Below are 17,749 nucleotides of genomic sequence, written 5' to 3'. Positions count from 1 at the left end.
CACTTCACTGGTTTAAGCATATTTCTATTCTAATCCCAAACCTGAGCATAGGACATATCTACATTTGGAGGGAATGAGAAATATATATGAGAATGAGAATGAAAAATATATATGAGAAAGGAGGGAAAAGCAAAGAAATATAATTCAACTGTTGAAATATAATTCAACAAAGCATGCCCTAAACTACTTTTATGAAGGGAACCACAACATATAGGAAATTTGTGACACTGTATTTTACCAAACAAAAGGAAAAAAAGGTTCTAAATATGTCTCTTATATGGGCAAAACACCCCAAGTTACCATCTAAAAATTGTGAATATTTATTGAAATATCTCTTATTTAAACTTTATGTTGATTTTAGTTATAGCCCCTGGTAGTAAATAAGTGTTTTCATTTTTCTGTCATTTTTGTCCCCCAGTTATGAAACAGGTGCTGTGAGGCTTAGTTAAAAATTTACAGAATGATGAAAAAAAAAAAAAGATTAGAAAAATCCTGCTGAAAATAAGCTCTTGATTATTACATAACAGCAGTAAATCCAGTACTTCTGAAGTTAACATATTTCTTACAAACCATAGACAGTGATGGACTTTCTGTAAGACACATCACTTTCAGACTAATTTGTGTACACTTCTGTTTTCTAGACACTCTGGAAGCTTTCAATCAATATACTATTGCCAGGAGTCAGCATGCAGTTTTCTAAAGCTGCTTAAGAGGTGAAGCTGAAAGCCTTTTCCTGTAAAGGGAATGTAAACTACACTACTCAGTTACACTTACACTTACAATCATTTTATATTGATTTTTTTCATCTTTAATTTTTGAGAAGTCTGTTTTGATAAGCTTATTATGCATATTGATAAGATGGATCAATTGTTTTAAAAACTCAAACTGAACCAAACTGCCCCTCATTTTCACCATTTAGGCTACAGTACTTGCCAATAACTGTGAATAATATAAATTTTAAATTACACCCTTCAGTGAATATATTTATTACTGTCATATCTGCACAAGAGGAAGCAATTGCAAAACCAAGCGATGACACGTACTCATCAAACCAAAAGAGATCAAAGGAAGTGAAACAAATACAATACAGAGAATGCTTTCATGAGTCAAAGCCCTCTACAGCAGCTCTTTGAAGGTAATGTGCCTCCTCCTTAGTTAACAGAATTAAAGAAACGGCTGGAGGGAGTGGGGGGCATATTCTTGCTATTTTCCTATAAATTCCTGCTGATATTTTCTTAAGCATATACATGCATTCACTCAATACATGTAATTAATAACACTGTGCCAATTCTACACCCTTTTGACTGCAGTTTACACCAACTATGCTAATGCTTCCAGCATTCTTCAAGTTACAAGACTTTGGAACCCAAATTGTTGTCTAGTCTGCATTTATACAGTCATCAACCTGTTTTCATGGAAAAGCCACTGTCTGCTTATAAATACATCTCAGCACAAATAAAAATGCAGCAATTATTATATCGTGTTTTAACAACATTCAGCAATGCAGACCTCCAGCCCTGACTGTACTTTTTACATGCATGGTAGGAATTCTTCTAACTAATAACAATTTATTTTGTTTTGCAAAGTTTTACTGAAATGAATCAGCTTATCTTCATGCTGCTTTATCCTTTTATTATTTGTTTTCTTTGTTTAACCACAACACATTCAGGTCCTGTGCTAAACAACACCAAACTAAATAAAAGAAGAAAAAAAAACCTTGAAAATGGCAGATTCAGGTTTAAGTCTCTGATGACAGAAAGGCATTCTTTCTCTGAAAAGAGGGAGCAACCAGCTTTCAAGAATACATCCCGCAGAAAGGCAAAAAGAAAAAAGGGGAAGCTCAGTGTTACTTGACAAATTAGTATAATTAATGCTATATTTCTCCTCCTTTTCAGTCAATGATCTACATTACTTTAACTTAACAGAATAGTGTTCAGGGATAGCTATTCCAGAATACTTCTGTGTCTGAACACTATTTTGTCATTACAGCTCTTAAGACCATATGTTCAAATAATTTTAATGTGCAGATAAACCCATATATAAACTGTACATATCTGCCAAATTTTGTGGTTCTAGCAGAAATCACACAGTATGCATTGACTTCTTAAGTCTCCAGTGCTTAAAGTTTTACTGTTACATTAATCATTAAAAATAATACCCTTAACCCTTTGTGGTTGCACTAAAAATTTATTTTTTTTAAGCTTTATTTTTAAAACCAGTGGTATAAAGCAATGTAATGGATTTGGGAGGAGATTTTTTTTCTTGATTGAATCAAGTAATCCATCACTTCTGAAAGGAAACAAAACAACTGTTTAGCAACATGACATAGCGTTACCTAACAGCATGCACAGAAAACACTTTCCTTTTGTGTTCATGATACTTTTTCACACTGCATGAGAAATCACAAACTGCAATACTGAAAGCCACCATGGCTATCACACCAGGAGCTGCACCAATGGAAATGTAGCTCTTGGAGTTCCACCTTAAACCTCCTATCCTTGACATCGCATTGTATCTATCATACACGTACCTAAAATGCTACTATTGCATAGGATGTTTCTTCAGTTTGAGGGTCAACTTTTAGTTCAATCACAGGAAGAATGGGTATTATCTAGTTTTTCCACAATCAATAAGTGATTCTTTTGGATATATCTTGGACCTCCTCTGCTTGTCTGTTCCCTCAGAAATGCTTGATATGGCTTGAACCCAATGTGAACTAATGACACAATGTTTGTTAACGCACCATCAGTGCACCTATGGCTTCTCTCTTTAACATGCTGAGATGTACTTATCTACTACCAAAATGCCTGGACTTCCTACATTAAAAACCTATAGATTTCTTCCTTGCTCACTGCCATGGTCTGACACAGCAGCCCACTTTACAAAGAGAATCCAGGAATCTCTACTTTTCAGTCTACACAACGTAAGTCAAAATATCCCATTCTCCTATCTGCTTAATTTCAAAAAACATAACTAGTTGGACATCTATATACCTCAGTCCTTCTCCAGTTCATCAGTTTTATTTCTCAGGGGTTTGCAGGTTTAGTGCTGTTGTTAGTGTCATAACTGAAGAGGAGGAAAAAGCATTCTTGTCAATCACTATTTCCATAAGCTTAATTTGTCTCTGAGCCCCAGACACTCACCCATGAGTGCTGCAGTTTCATTCACGACACCTACTCCTATTTAAGTCATCACTCACTTTTATTCTCTGAACTTAAGCAAAATTTTCAACACATATTGATATGTCAGACTCAAATCAGCATGGTCAGAGAAAGCTTAAAATTGAAATTTGTCCTTCTGTTTTGTTTAGACATCAAAAAGTTCAATATTCTTTCAGTAAATAATTTTGTCAACATAAAACAACCTAACTGTGTGCTTCAGATTGCAAAATAAAACAAATAGAGAGCTATCACAGCATGAAGCCAAAAGCCGTCTATCATCTTGGTTTGCCTGGCAAGAGATCAGGAGTTATGGAGAGCATGCTCTCTTGAGAAACAGGTATTTATACAAATTATGTATAATTTAAGTCTTGTACATAATCCTTGGAAATTCATCATCAATGAATTGACATATTCTATATATATGATACAAATGCACCAAATATTAAATATGTTATGTACCAGTACTTGGAGGAGGGGAGGTTTCCTGTGTAGCCTATAATAATTTGCCCCATCATAACAACAGATGCTGCTTTAACGGAAACTGCATAAAAATACTCAGAGAAGCAACCACCCAATCCAGTAAGCTGCTGATTTAGTACCTTAGTGCAGTGGGAACAGAAGGTACCAAGCAGCTTGAAGGGTCAGGACTGAATACCTTGTGCTCATAAAGGGGTTTTCATTGAAAAACAAAATCATTTACAAACAATTAATTCAGCTTTATGACACTTCCATGCACTAAAGAATAATAAAAAAGTAATGGATTTTACAGAAATTTGATAGCAACATTTATTATTTTTTTTATTTTTTTTTTTGTAAAGCCCTAAATCTTGGAACCTTATATAAAAAAACTCTGCTCTAGCTCTTAGAGGTTCATTAATGCCTAGCCTTAATACATGAATCAAAGAGACTGAAATGTGATCAAACTAGAGCTGGATCATAAATCCAGCTGGGTTGTATGTTCATAGAGCAAAGAAAAGAATGGAAAAGCTTTTCATTCTGAAGAAGAAAGAGGATTTTAGACAAATCTGATTGTTTTGACTTTGACTGATTTTTGTGCACTGAGTTAACAACATAGCACAGAGAAGTTAGACAACTTTCTCCCTGAGTTGCCAAGGCAGAAACAGGTGAATGCTCCATGTTCCATTATTTCTATACACTGTTCTATGTAGTACACCCTTAATAAGATCTTCCCATCACAACTCTTCGCAACATAGGAGTTGTTTTTTTTTTGTTGTTGCTGTTTGTTTTTCAGTTTGTTTGTTAAAACTGGAACAATGAATGTCATCACCCCGTATTTCAAGCCCCAGATTTCTCCTATCCTTTAGAAGCTGTTGGCTGTAGAAAGCATGACCTAGAAGTGCTGATTCAGCAGTAACTCTACCCGCTATATTTGTAAGAACAGCAACAGCAGGTCAGATGGGTAGATTATCTCCCACAGTGACTATCAGTGGACACCTAAAGAAGAGTAAGAGGATATGGCAGGCATATAGTGTATATACTTCACCCGTGCGGTTTCCCAGCCTACATACAGCTCATGGACTTTAGACAGAAATGATAAACCATTGTGCTTAACAGCACTGGATGTATGGCCTATAAAGTCATCTAAACATGCTGAAAGCCCACATCAGTCACCAGCGTCTCTACTTTTATGTGTCAAAGAGTTTAATGCCTTTATGCTAGGCAGTACCCATCCCTAAACTCCCAAGTGCAAGCTAGGCTGTTTACTATTAACCTACACATGCTCACACACAATATGTAGAAACTGCCTACTCTATATTCAATCTGAATTGATATCCAGCACTCCTCAGGATTCACTGTGCACATCTTTCCACAAGGTGATGCAGGACCAGCGACCCCCAATAGGCAGGGTTAAATATATTTCATTCTGAATGAGGCAGTATTTCATCCACACACAAAAATACTACTGCCTTTAACAGCAACCACGTACATTCCTTGGAAAAGTTGAAAATGGAGGATTTGCCTGGGCCTCTCATGATTTCCTCGTCCTCTCCTCATTGCTTCGGGGCACACCGATCTAGTTTATTAGGGAATTAAGGTGGATTCAGTGCAGCTTCACATAGCAGGAAAATATTACAACGTAGATTCAGTGTCTTTTGATGGAAAATTTAATGTTTAAATAGCCGGTGGATTCCTTTTGCTTTTGAATAGAGTATAGGCCCTCCAGAATTTTGCTGGTACAGAACCGTATTCTCCCAGGAACTTCTGCCTGCCTTTGTGATGGCCATTCCCAGTATGAACATTGATGACACATGCTTTTCATTTTTCTTTCTTGACATAAAATGAAGCCAAACATTTAACCAATTGATCTGCCAAGACAAATTTTTAGCAATTAAACATCTGCTCAACAAGCTGAATCTCATTTACAAACTAAGTTCTCTAACTCTAGCATCTGATTTTCTTCTTTGATGAAATAAAAAAAACGTAACACCACAAACACACTTCCACCACTAAGACACTTCATAACTTTTTTTTTTTTTTTTTTTTTTTTTTAAGCTAAGAGCATTGTTTGAACACAAGAAGGTGAGAAGAAAGGAGAGGAATACCTTCATGACAAGCTCGTAAGAAGAAATTCAGAAATATGACTTGACACATAGGTCATAGTAGGTGACGTGTGATTTCCTGACAGTAAGAAAGGGCCCACCTACTACTTTCCATACTGTCAGTATCAACACTATAACTGAGACACCTTGTCTAGGGGGAATCAGACTGCCTGATAAAGATATCCTCAGAAGAGATGTCTTATTTACTGAACTAATTGTTTTGCGATGACCTTGATCAATAACAACAGGAGTGAAGCAAGGGACACTTGCACATTCTTCTGCATTTTAAAAGCCCCTTAATTCGTCCTTACCTCACCAAATGCATGAGACCAAGTTTCAACCCCGTCACCAGCAAACTTTAAAGCACATCAGTGTTACAAGGACATTATTGCAGCATCAGTTTTCTGGTACCAGAACTACAGTCACTCTCCAGCCCTGGGATTTGGATTATTGCTGAGTAAAACAGGGTGATGAAACTATTATTGCTGAACTGTGCATGATTCATAGTTTGTAATAACTGCCTCCAAATATAAAATTCGAATTTACATTCTCATAATCAAAGGTCAGAAAAAGACAGCAAGAATGGGTTATTATTCCTAGCAGTTAAAGCTATACGTTTACACAAGCTACTGTATGTAATTCTTAGACAAACTGTGACTACACCTGTGAAGAATGTGACATACACAGAACTACAGGTTTAAAGCTTCTTGTATAAATCCTGCTACATTTCCCTGCAACAAAAGCTTCTTCATGCAATATTAATGTGCCATTCCTTAACACACAGTTCTCCAAATATTTAATCTCTGAAGTATCTCTTCCTTTTGTAAGAGAGAAGAGCAAACGACAACAGACTGGCTCCCCAGCATGGGAATGCCTTCTGCCAGCACTCAGCCTTGCAACCGAGGCAAACCCTGCTACCCTGCTATGGCTGCCCTTTAGCCAAAGGGATGCTTTGGTTGCATATATAAAAAAAGCAACTCAACAAAAAACGTATTTCTTCACATAAAACATCAGGTTAAAAACTTACCTATGCATGATAGTAGCCAAATGATTATAATTTGAAAAGTGAAACCTTGTGAAACGCTATGGGTGCAGCTGTACAGGAGGATTGTGTGTATTGTAAAATACTCCTTCCTATCATTGCTCAGTGTTTGGCATAGCTAAGCCTTCTTAAAAACATCAAACAGAAGGCAAGGACTAGTCAATTGAACTGGTATCCAAAAAGGTCATCATAACGACAGCATGAAAGACTGTTCGTCTGATCCTACACATATGCCTCTGAAACAAGCAGATCCATAAGAGAAATAAGACTTTTGCTTCACCAAGTACAAATATAAGCTAAATTGTGAAGCAGAGATGTATTATACCAGTTTCCACTATGTTTTATTCTCAGTAATCACAGTCTACATATTCAGTAGCTAACTGTTGGATCAATCATTACATCAGGATGGGGTACTTTGCCATTATTCCCTTTTGAATTTTCATTATTTTTAATAAGAATGGTGAGTTCTTTATAATCACCAAATACAAAAGACTTCAGCTTTAATTTAGAACAAGAACACCCTGGCCAGCAGAAGCTTGGCATAAGGAACAGGAAGAAGAAAAAAAAAAAAAAAAGCAAAAAAAAAAAAAAAAGCACTCATTGCCCTTTTAAAAATCAGAAGTAGCACCTTATCAGCATAATGGCAGCGTTATTTAAATAGCTTTCATGTACCATTTTCACAACGCTGTTTCTACTAGATCATTGAGAATAAACATCTGTTTTCATTTACTAATCTTTTTCCCCAATTAGAATCTCTCTGAATCTGTGTACAATAGTAATTTCATTTCTTCTCACTTACTAGCATCTTAATTAAAATCAGCTTGTGTTGACTTTCATTTTTATAATATATCTGCCTATTTCACATCATAGCACCTTCATGACCCCTAGAGAGTCATGAGCCTTTAATATTTTATTTTGACCTTGTTAAGTTACTAGAACCATCAAAGATTTTTCTTCTTTCCTCAGTAAGCCATTTTTTATCCTGAAATGCACAGTATGTGTGAAAATACATAGTTGAGAACTATGCTGCCTTTGAACAACATATCTCTGTTCATTTATGAAAAAAGCAATTTGTCGCTTTTCAATTTATGACAAGAATGAGTTTTCAAACCATAAACTTTGTTATTAATTTAGGATCACTGGTTAAATGATACTTAAATGCATTTTTCTGTGAGCTTCAGGACAGAAAAATATAGTTTTCAATTTTCAATTTAAAAAAAAATCACCAATAACTGGTGATTTTAAAAGAAGAATTTATAACAGTCATCTTTTATATAGATGCCACAGTTTACAAAAGCCAAAGGTTTGCAGGGAGAATAGGTATCTTAGAACAGCTAATTATTCTACACAGCCAAAAAGTAAAAATATCTAGACAAGACACACAAGCCCATCTCCAGGCCTGCAGCAGAAAGCTCATCTATGAGTTTCCAGCTCAGTCATCTGGCCTAGTGACGGGTATTACCTGGGACACACACAGCACGTGAAGAAGCCTCAGACAAGGTGGGAAGTGGAAAGGTGCACAGCTATCCCTTCAGCATCCATGGCTTCTCTGGCACCTGAAAATTTATCTTTGGAGCTCTGGGTACACCAGCATATATTTTTATATTTGCCTTTTAAAGGCAAAGATTTTGGCATAGTCTGAGTCCTGCTGGAAGAGAAAGCCTAGTGGCACACCTCCTTACAGCAGACTTGCATTTACACTTGCCTTCAGTGTGAATGTGACAGTGTGATTGTGACTCTTACTTGACAAGTCCAAGCTCTCTAACCTTCCCGCCCACTACAGGGAGACTATCTGGCAGAAGGCTTTTCAAGCAGAGCTCTTTTTCAGAAGAACTCAAAGTCTTGAAGGCAGATGGGATTTCCAGCCACTTTGCTAGCTTAGGATGGCACAACAGCATGGAGCCGGAGACAACCGACACCCATGAATATGACTGCATGGAGACTGGTTGGGAAGCATGTTGGATTTTTTTGTTCCTCAGAAAACCAGAGGAGAGGTACAGAGGTGTCTTCAACCAAGACTGAATTCAAATTCCACAAAGTGGAGCCTGAAGTTCATCTATCATGAACAATCAGTATTTGGCTGCTGGGTAAACTGGAGACAGGTGGTAATGAAGGGGGAGAAGTAAAAGGTTTGACAGAAAAAGATGAGAAATTTCATAAATAAATAAATAAGATCAAAATGAATGAGAATAAGGGTCAGCACCAAGATGGAGAACAGCAAGAAAATAGGTCTATCTTAAATTGAAAGCAGCATGAAGGAAAGCACAGAAACATGCACAGTTCTCTTTCAAGGACAGGATAGCAAGAAAAGATACCACTTATGGTTGAATCAGCACTTCAGCTAGAGAAAAGCACAAAATTTAAGGGGCTTGCAAGGCATAAAGCTGACAGATCACCTGGGCATTTGCTATAAAAGAGATTGTGGGAAAATGAAGTGGAATTCCCATTGAAAGTAATTATAATTTGAGCAGTTCGTATGCTTTGCAGATTTACCCAAGGTCCAAAGAAGAATACTTAATTTAACTGCTTAGCAGATCCACCTTTTTCCCTCTGCATGGTATATCCTTCCCCCCCCCCCCCCCCCCAACACATTTAAATGCAAGAGTTAATATCCAAAGAGCAGCATAGGTTCTGTCTCCAAAAGGAGAGAGTTATATATGGAGAAATGCAACACAAAAATCCACTGCTCTTTCCTGTAGATTTTCTTGCCACCAGCTGCTAGCTTATTGAAAAAAAAACACATCATAGATTCCAGTCAGATGGGCTCCACGACAAGTACCTAGTGCTCCTGAACTATGATTAGCCTCCTCCTCACAGCAGCTCTTGGGACCAGCACCAAAACCACTAATTCTTCTTCAGAGACAGGTTCTCAAGCTGTGAAAGTAAAGGAGCAACACATCCCTAAATACTAATACTTGCATTAACATTAGTTTATATCTCATAGGTCTCCAAGCATGTCGGCACCCCGTCTGCTACAGTTCCAATAAGCCACCCTGCCATGCCACTTTGTAGGCAGTGCTTACAAATGACTGCTCCAGGACAGAAGGAAATTCTGGTCTTAACACAGACACAACTTCAAGTGGTTCAAGTTCAAGGTCTAAATCCCACTTGCACCTTCACAGAACTGTAGGTGGGAAGGCAAAATATCTACGCCATAAAATTCTTGGCCAGCTTTCTCACATGACATATTTTTGTATTGTTTAGCATTTTGACTTGTTGAACATTCTTTTTGACATGAACTGGCAGGAATCAAAACAGAAACATGATGAGGCAAATGGTAATTTGCAGAAACAAATTCCCATGTTTCAGCACCAGTGTTCATGAACTGACATTTCCCCCCCTGCCCAGGGCTTAATGGGGCTACAATATAGCTGTGCTTACCAAAATAATGAATGTGTGTTTTTAAAAAAGAAGAGTAGAGATGAACATTAAAAAACAGAGAACTATACATATTTTCAGAAAGGTATGTAAGAGATGGAAGAAATCATCCCTTTAAAAAAAAAGGGAATGAAAATTCCCATCTGCCATTCAAACACTAATTCCCACTATTATCACTCAGTCAATAAACCCTTTTACTTCTTATAAGACAGATTCTAGCTAACCCTTGCCTTTCCATACAGGTAGTAGAGCCTAAATGAAATCTTAGGAAAAACCTTAGGATGCTTAGCACCACACTGTGTTCAGATGTGTTCAGATGGACCAGAATCTGGCTATCAACCAGCTCAATATGTACTCATGCATATGCCCCCTTCCTACAAGCTAGTACCCTGAGAAGTACCCAGAAGAAATTAAGGAAGACTTGATTGTTAATTATCACATTGTAGTGCTCAAAACTGAACACATATATTATAGACACTACTTTCTGGACTTCTGTTGTTACCTCAAAACAAGAGCAAACCCTGGCAGTGCTCTCAAATTTGAATTATTTATATGCTCTCAAGAAGAACAGTCCTATTTATTTTCAGAATGTTTGTATATATATGTATCTTAAGATACACCCATATGCACACATATAAATAAAAACTTTTTTTTTTTTAAGCTAAAAATGTATTTGCAAGTAGGAAAATAGTTCCTAGATTATTTCAAGATCTGAATTAGATAAGCAATGTTTTAATTTGGCTTCAGAAGTTCTGTAGGAGGTGGACAAACACTACACTGCTCCTAGAGATGGACAAATGATCCAGCAGCACATTATGTAGCTTGATCAAGGCCAAGCATCAAGTCAGTGGTAGAGCTGAGTACTGCAGCTTGGTGTTCTCCTATCAGCCATGAACTTTGTTTCTATTAGTAAAGTGTAGTGTAGTGTTATAATCTTCCTTCTTCTCCTGAGTAGAAATAATTATGTCATTTGGAAGTCTTCATACTGGTAAGTTAAACATACACATAAATTCTACCAAATTAAATTTAAAAGCAAGACTGTTTGGTAAGATTATGTAAAAAAGTATGCTCTAAGACTTGCTGAGTTCTGAGAACTGAAACCACAGACAGCCAAAATACAGCTGCACATAGTCAGATATGGTGTGTCTGCTAATATTGGAAACTTCAGCATGCTGCAGCAAATTTAACTTCTGATTAGTACATATAAAGAAAAAAAAAAAAAACACACCACAGACTGAATGCACTGGGGAAAAAAAAAAAAGCACTCCAACTTTGTAAAGTCTGAAAGTGAAGGGTATTCTGTTATTTTATGAAGCACTTGACAATATTTATTAGTTGCATTACTGTGGCATCTAAGAGCCCCAAGCGTGGGCCAAGGCTCAGCTGTTCTTGTCCTTGCAAAAAAATACAAACCAAAAGATAGACCACAAACTGCTGAAGGCTGTAGCAAAGGGCTTCATACAAAGCAGAGAGCTGTCAAGAGCCAGCCCCCCTAACTTTCAAGTATGTGCACCTGTGCAGAGCTCAGTTCCCAGGCTAGACGCTAAGCTTGGTGCTGATTCACCTAACTGCAGGTGAAGGCACCTCGAGTTAGCCAATACCAAATGCTCAGACCTATGATGTTTCTGAACTCCCACTCTTCTTTTCAGATCAGGCATTTGAACCCAGACTGCAAGGGCTCAGTGTTGGATGGATCCTGGGGCCTGACTCAGTACAGCCAGAGGGGATTCAGAAGCCTGTGCTGAGCAGTGTTTCTCAGAGGCTGGCACAATGTGCCAGAAAGTCTTGGAGACTCATGGAGCACAGAAGCAAAGCACACAGGGAACAGGCTTCTGCAGCTTAATGCTTAGATCACCAAGGAGGAGAATCATGGGTTCTAATCCAGCTTTTTAGGGTTATTTCTAAGTTTTTCACGTAACAGATGTAAAAATCACATATGTGATCCATCAAATAAAAGTCACATTGCCTGGATGAGGACCTTAACTAGTAGGCTACTGAGTTGGGTTGACTCTTGCTTGTTTTCATTCCGGTCTTGCGACTCTTGCATCATGAATGTGAACACAACACAATTTCTCATGCCTACTTCTTTTACGTGCTTTCTGGTTAAGGCAATCAGGGCTTGCAGTGTTAGTGGTTGCTAGTAAAAGGGTTGGAATAAATATGTATTTTAAGGAGCCAGTTCCTTCTTTGGATCTGGCTGTAAGTGGCACATACTGGAGCAGGGACACATATAGTAAGTTGTGTAAGTCATACACCATCTTTAAAAGAAACATTTGTTCATTGCTTTTTAAATTTATTTATATTTTCTACAGTTGTATTGATAGCCAAAGGAGCTTGTCTGCTTTTCACAGCACATATTGCTATGTTTAAAAAGAGCTTTTACAAATTCTCAGTCTGGCACCTCACATAAAACACTGAGTCACAAGTCCTTTGAACCCCAAAGTTGTTCATCCCTCTATTTACTCCTTCAGCCCAATAAACGCCAGGATAACGCTGAGGATATGCTCCCTGCCAATTCCTTCGGTCTACTATCACTCACACGTTAAAATAACAACTCAGTGAGCTAAGAAGCAGACGGCGGTACTATTATACCAAGGCTTTCCATTTCAGACCGCCTCGCTCACAGACGCAACTTTTCTGTTTCCCGGCGTTAGGCGGGATGCCAGCCCCATGCCACCACCACCGAGCCCCAGGGCACGCAGCGCATCCTCAGCCCCCTGCACGGCCCCCGCGCGTGTAATTTATTTTATATTTTCACCCGGAGCGTTTTTAGCTAGTTACTGAGTTCGTTTTCAACCGGGAACCAGTTGCGGGTATTTTAAAGTGGTTCGAAACGCCCTGGGTGCCGCGACCCCCGGCCAGGGGCAGCCCCAGTGGCAGTGCCCTGCGAGGGGCGCGCTGTGCCCGGGGGGGGTGCAGGCGGGCGAGGCGGTCCCCGAATGTCCCCCGGCCACCCACTACCCCCCAAAACGTGCCCGTGGGAGCCGGAGGGCTCTCCCCGTGCCCTGCCGAGGGGGTGGCTGACACCCCCCTCCTTGACCCCACACAAAAGCAGGGTGGGAAAGGTTGGAGGGGGGTGCGAGCCGAGCCCCACCGCCCCCGCAGGGGGATCGGGGAGAACAGGGGGGGGCATCTCGGCGGAGCCCGGGGCGGGCGGGACGGCGAGCTGCGGACAGGTAAAAATGGAAGGAGGGGAGACACCGCTGGCGAAACTTACCGGAGGAAACGGACGAGCCGGACAGACTGGAGTTACTGGATGCTGCCATGGTCCCTCCTCCTCCTCCTCTTCCTCGCCCCTTAGCTGCGAGCCCCGCGCGGTGCCCCGCTGCCGCCCGGCCGCTGCTGCCGCCAGCCCATGGCCAAGTGCCGCCGCCCGCGCCCCGCTTCCTGCGCCGCCGGGGAGCGGCAGGCGGCGGAGCCCCGCCGGGGCGCTGCCGGCCGCGCCGCGGGGCTGGGCTGGGCGAAGCCGCTCGGAGGGGCCGGCAAAAGACCCCGCGGGGCTTCCAGCGCCCCTCTCCGTACGGTGAGCGGGGTCACCTCGCGGCGGGGACGCGAGAGCCGCCCTGCCTGCCTGCCTGCGCCTTGCCTTGCCTTGCCTCGCCTTCCCTCCTCCTCCACCTCCTCCTCCTCCCTTCCCTTCCCGTCCCTTCCCTTCCCCGCCTCCTGGCGGGCAGCGCTGACAGCCCGCCGTGGGGGACCCGCCGCCGCTCCCCCCGCGCACACAAAGGAAGCGGCGGCGGGCAGGGGGGGTCCCGCTCCGGTGAGCCCCGGTGGCCCCACCGAGCAGCGGCCGAGCCCCAAACCTGCACGGGGCTGGTGGCCGGAGCTGATCCTACCCGGTGCCGGTGCCCGTGCCCCCGCCGGAGCCTGTTGAGCGCCTCGGCACGGCGCTGCCGCCGAGGGGGCTCTGCGCCCCCATCAGCGGGGCTGCGCACCTGGGGCAGGGCATGTGTCAGCCCTTTGTCTGCTTGCTGCTTTCCTCCTCCGCCTGGCACCTCTCACCCTCACTTTTCTTCATTTTTTTTTATTTTTTTTTATTTTTAATTTTTATTTTTCCGCACATGGCTTCCTTTTTCTTAAAAAAGAAGCCCACACCCTCCCGCTCCCGGGCTCTCCCTGCCGCTCCCCGGCTCTCCCTGCCACTCCCGGGCTCTCCCTGAGCCCTGCAGGGGCCGCAGGTGGTGCGGGGGTGTGTGGGGGGGCGACCGCAGCTGGGGCCCGGCGGCTCGGGGGGCGAGGGGGGGAAAGACACCCCCCCGGGGGTGCCTGTCAGCCGTGCTGAGGGCACTGGCCTGCCTCTTAATGGGCGACTTCCTAAGAGGACGAGCCAAGAAAGCATCAGTTGAAAGCTCCTCTCTGCTGACCGCTCTTTATGTTCCCTTCGCAGCGCTTTATTGCCAGCCAAAGCTTCCATCTCATTTTATTAAATGAGGGCAAAAAGGCAGCAGGAAGGTGGTCAGCTGTCAGATGGTTGTCAAAAGCCGAGCGGCATGGCAAGTCTTGTTGGCATGTGATCTGCAAGAAGCCTCTAACCCATTTGCCTTGATGATGATTTATGAAAGCCTTCCATGTTTCATAACAGAGAGGCTATAAAATAAAGTTACTTCGGGACGAGTGAGGAATCGCATTAAAGTTTCTCCGGCAAGTCAAGCCCTATCCACCCAGCCGCACAGCTTTCCAATGATCGTGCAAACTGCGTGCCCTCGCTGTCACCCGCACCCAGCCCCTTCCCCTCCTCCTCGTGCCAAAATAAAACCCGGGCTCGCTGCACCAGCCAGCCGGGTCCCATGTCTCCTCGGGAAAAAAGGTGTCGAGACCCCCTCTAGCGGCCAGCGCACAGCCGGTGCCCGCCATCCCCGCAGCCCCGGCCGGCAGCGGTGCGGGGCTCCGACCCCATCGGGAGTCCCGCATGGAGCTCGGGGGCGCGTCTGGTGCGACTTGCTTTTCCAGGCTTGCTTTTGTAATGATAGTTCACGCCATGTGAGAGGCAGAAACCTTTACAGCCAGCTTTGGCGCTAACTCTTATTAATCTGTAAATTACCGCCTGACATACAGAAAAATACTACAGGCGTGTCACTGCTTTTTGGTCCTTGGCCAAATATTTTGTGTCACACGTTTTTAAAGATTAAATGCTGGGGAAAAAAAAAAAAAAAAAAAAAAACACGAAACGAGAAAGACAGAGGGTTCTTTTGTCTTCTGGATTAGGTCATAAAAGGAGGCTGAAACCTGGGATGTAGAAAAATATTGTAGTATGCTATGCAATATGGTAAATGTCAAGACTGTAATGGTAAATTGTTCACTCATAGAGTACATCATGTTATGAAGTGGTATTCACTCATCTCTTACATGTTTATTTTTTCTGCTCCTCCTGCTGTATCTTTCTTTCTAATTTGTCTCCTCATAGTCTGTCACATGTCTTCATTTTTCTTCTTCATAATCCTGCACTCATCTGTTTCCAGAAACAGTCAGATAACTGTCATATGATTGGGGACATACAGTGTTGTTAACAAAACTAATAGAATCTGTGGGAAAGATACCCCAGACAAAAAGAAAGAGGGTGCTCCCTAACCTCTTAACTGGAGCATGCTAGCAAAGTAGATATTGAAGGACCTCAAGAAGTGATTTTATATTTATACATATATATATTTACTTTGAATGAATATTGCAAAAATAAATCTACCTGCATACTTGTCCAAAATTACATTCCATTTGTACCATCTGAATGTATAGTGCTTAAGACTTTGCTTATTGTTAATGTTCTGGTGATAAAATTTAGTGGACTGTTCCTGGCAATAGTAAATAGCAGATGTTAGAGAATATTAGTTGAATATTCATGCTCCTGGTTTTGATCACTTACACTAGAGATCTGATCCTAGATAATGTTTTTATCCTTACAGGGAAAAGAAACCTTTCCTTTTACCTATCTATTCACTCAGAATAAAGTGGATTTTGATCCCCAAATTTAATCATATTTCTAAATATTAGACCAGAAATATTTGGCAAATAATATTTAAGTAATTTGGTAAATCATATTTTTAAAAGAGAAAAAAATCATTCTGCTGAGATTTTGCAGAGAGAAAAGAATTTTCATGATTAATTTTAAATGATCTTTCCAGCCATAAATCAAGAGAGGAATTTTGTCAGAAAATGACTACTCTGGGTATTCCAATAAATACAAATGAAGTATTTTCTGTACAAAGTCCTTGAATATGGAAATGTCTGGTTACAAACTTGAAGGCAAATGTTGATATCTTTGTGATAATAGCAGGCATGAGGTTAGGTAACCTCAATTTCCGCAACATTTAAAAGTAAATTAATAAAGTTAAGTGAAATGTCCTGTAGATTAAAAGAAACTTTTACATTTCAAGACAGGATGGCCTTTTCCTTGGGAGCAGCAAAGAACAAGAAAATTAGAGGGAAATTACTAGATAAAAGGGAAAGCAAATCTGAAAGAAACAAAAGTAGCCTTTTTAAGTGTACAAGTGTAAAGTGAAGGCAGTGCAGTTAAATCCCAGTTTTATTTTGCAGAAATTGCGAACAGATTCTGTCCTCATCTAATTTGTGCAGAGTCTGGCTTTATCCATTGCTAGAAGTGGGAACACTCAGATAACAAGAATAAACTATAAATTGTAGACTGCATACTCTCTTTGATGTAGACTGTCCACAGGTTTTCTGCACCTGTATGCTTCATAAAAATCTGATAAAAATCTCTCTTTACACTCCTGATGGAACTTGATGATACTGTCAGCTTGCATAGCTGAACTTTTATGAGAAGCCCCATCTCCCAGAAGTTTTGGGTTACTCAGTAAAATGACATTTCCCTATATATGGTCTTAGAAACCCCACACGTATGGACATTGCCATTGACATTAACAGTGACTTGCAGAGGGGAAATATCAACCTATGCTTTGTATTACAAATGAGAATGATTTGTAGACTTCTCTGTTCTCTTTCCTGGAGAAGATTTCTTGAAGCTTGCCTTGCTTCTAGAATCATTCAATGCAGTTTTTAATGACAGAGTTTCAACATATACATATATATATACATATACATATACATACATATATACATATATATATATATAGAGAGAGAGAGAGAACTTACCTAGGGATTAGGAAGCTTACCAAATCAGCTCTTGGACTCTATTTAAATTCTGAAGAAGTGACTGTCTGCCTGAGCTAGCAATATAATATTTAAAATAACATTATACTTGCTGTTGAAACGTATTCCAAATGCTAGTAGACATGGGAAGCCCAAAGTAATAGTTGGAAGATTACAGGAACCCTAAAGCATTGCTGCTGTTTCCAAAGAAATCCATGAAAATATCTAAAAAGTTTCTCCAAACAGTTAGTGGATTATATTATTTCTGTACCTTTCTTTAATTATCCACTGTCTTACTTTTACAGAATAGGATTCCTGTTCAAACCAGAGTTTATGCACATTTTGTTCTCAAATAACTAATAATGAGTAAATACTACAGAATTGCAGTAAGTAGCACAAGACCTATTGATCCCAGCAAAAACCTAAGTGATGCATCTAGAAAGAATTATATTTCATGGTACAGTCCTGAATCTGTAAGCGTGCAAGCATGTGCGTAATTTCATTTT

General features: G+C 40.8%; 1 protein-coding gene across 1 annotated transcript in view; it reads right to left on the bottom strand.

Annotated features, from left to right (window-relative positions):
• The window catches only part of CHN2 (chimerin 2), a 163,254-nt gene extending 149,530 nt beyond the window's left edge, over window positions 1-13,724 (bottom strand). Inside the window, exon 1 of the mRNA XM_084282987.1 lies at window positions 13,360-13,724. Coding sequence (XP_084139113.1) covers window positions 13,360-13,408 — 49 coding nt within the window. The 5' untranslated portion in view covers window positions 13,409-13,724. The remainder of the gene's footprint in view (window positions 1-13,359) is intronic.
• Window positions 13,725-17,749: the final 4,025 nt, after the last annotated feature.

The sequence above is a fragment of the Netta rufina genome (genome assembly GCF_964035555.1).
Source record: "Netta rufina genome assembly, chromosome: 2".
Lineage (NCBI taxonomy): Eukaryota > Metazoa > Chordata > Aves > Anseriformes > Anatidae > Netta > Netta rufina.
Note: the sequence above shows the minus strand (reverse complement) of the source record. Positions and strands in the feature narration are given on the sequence as shown.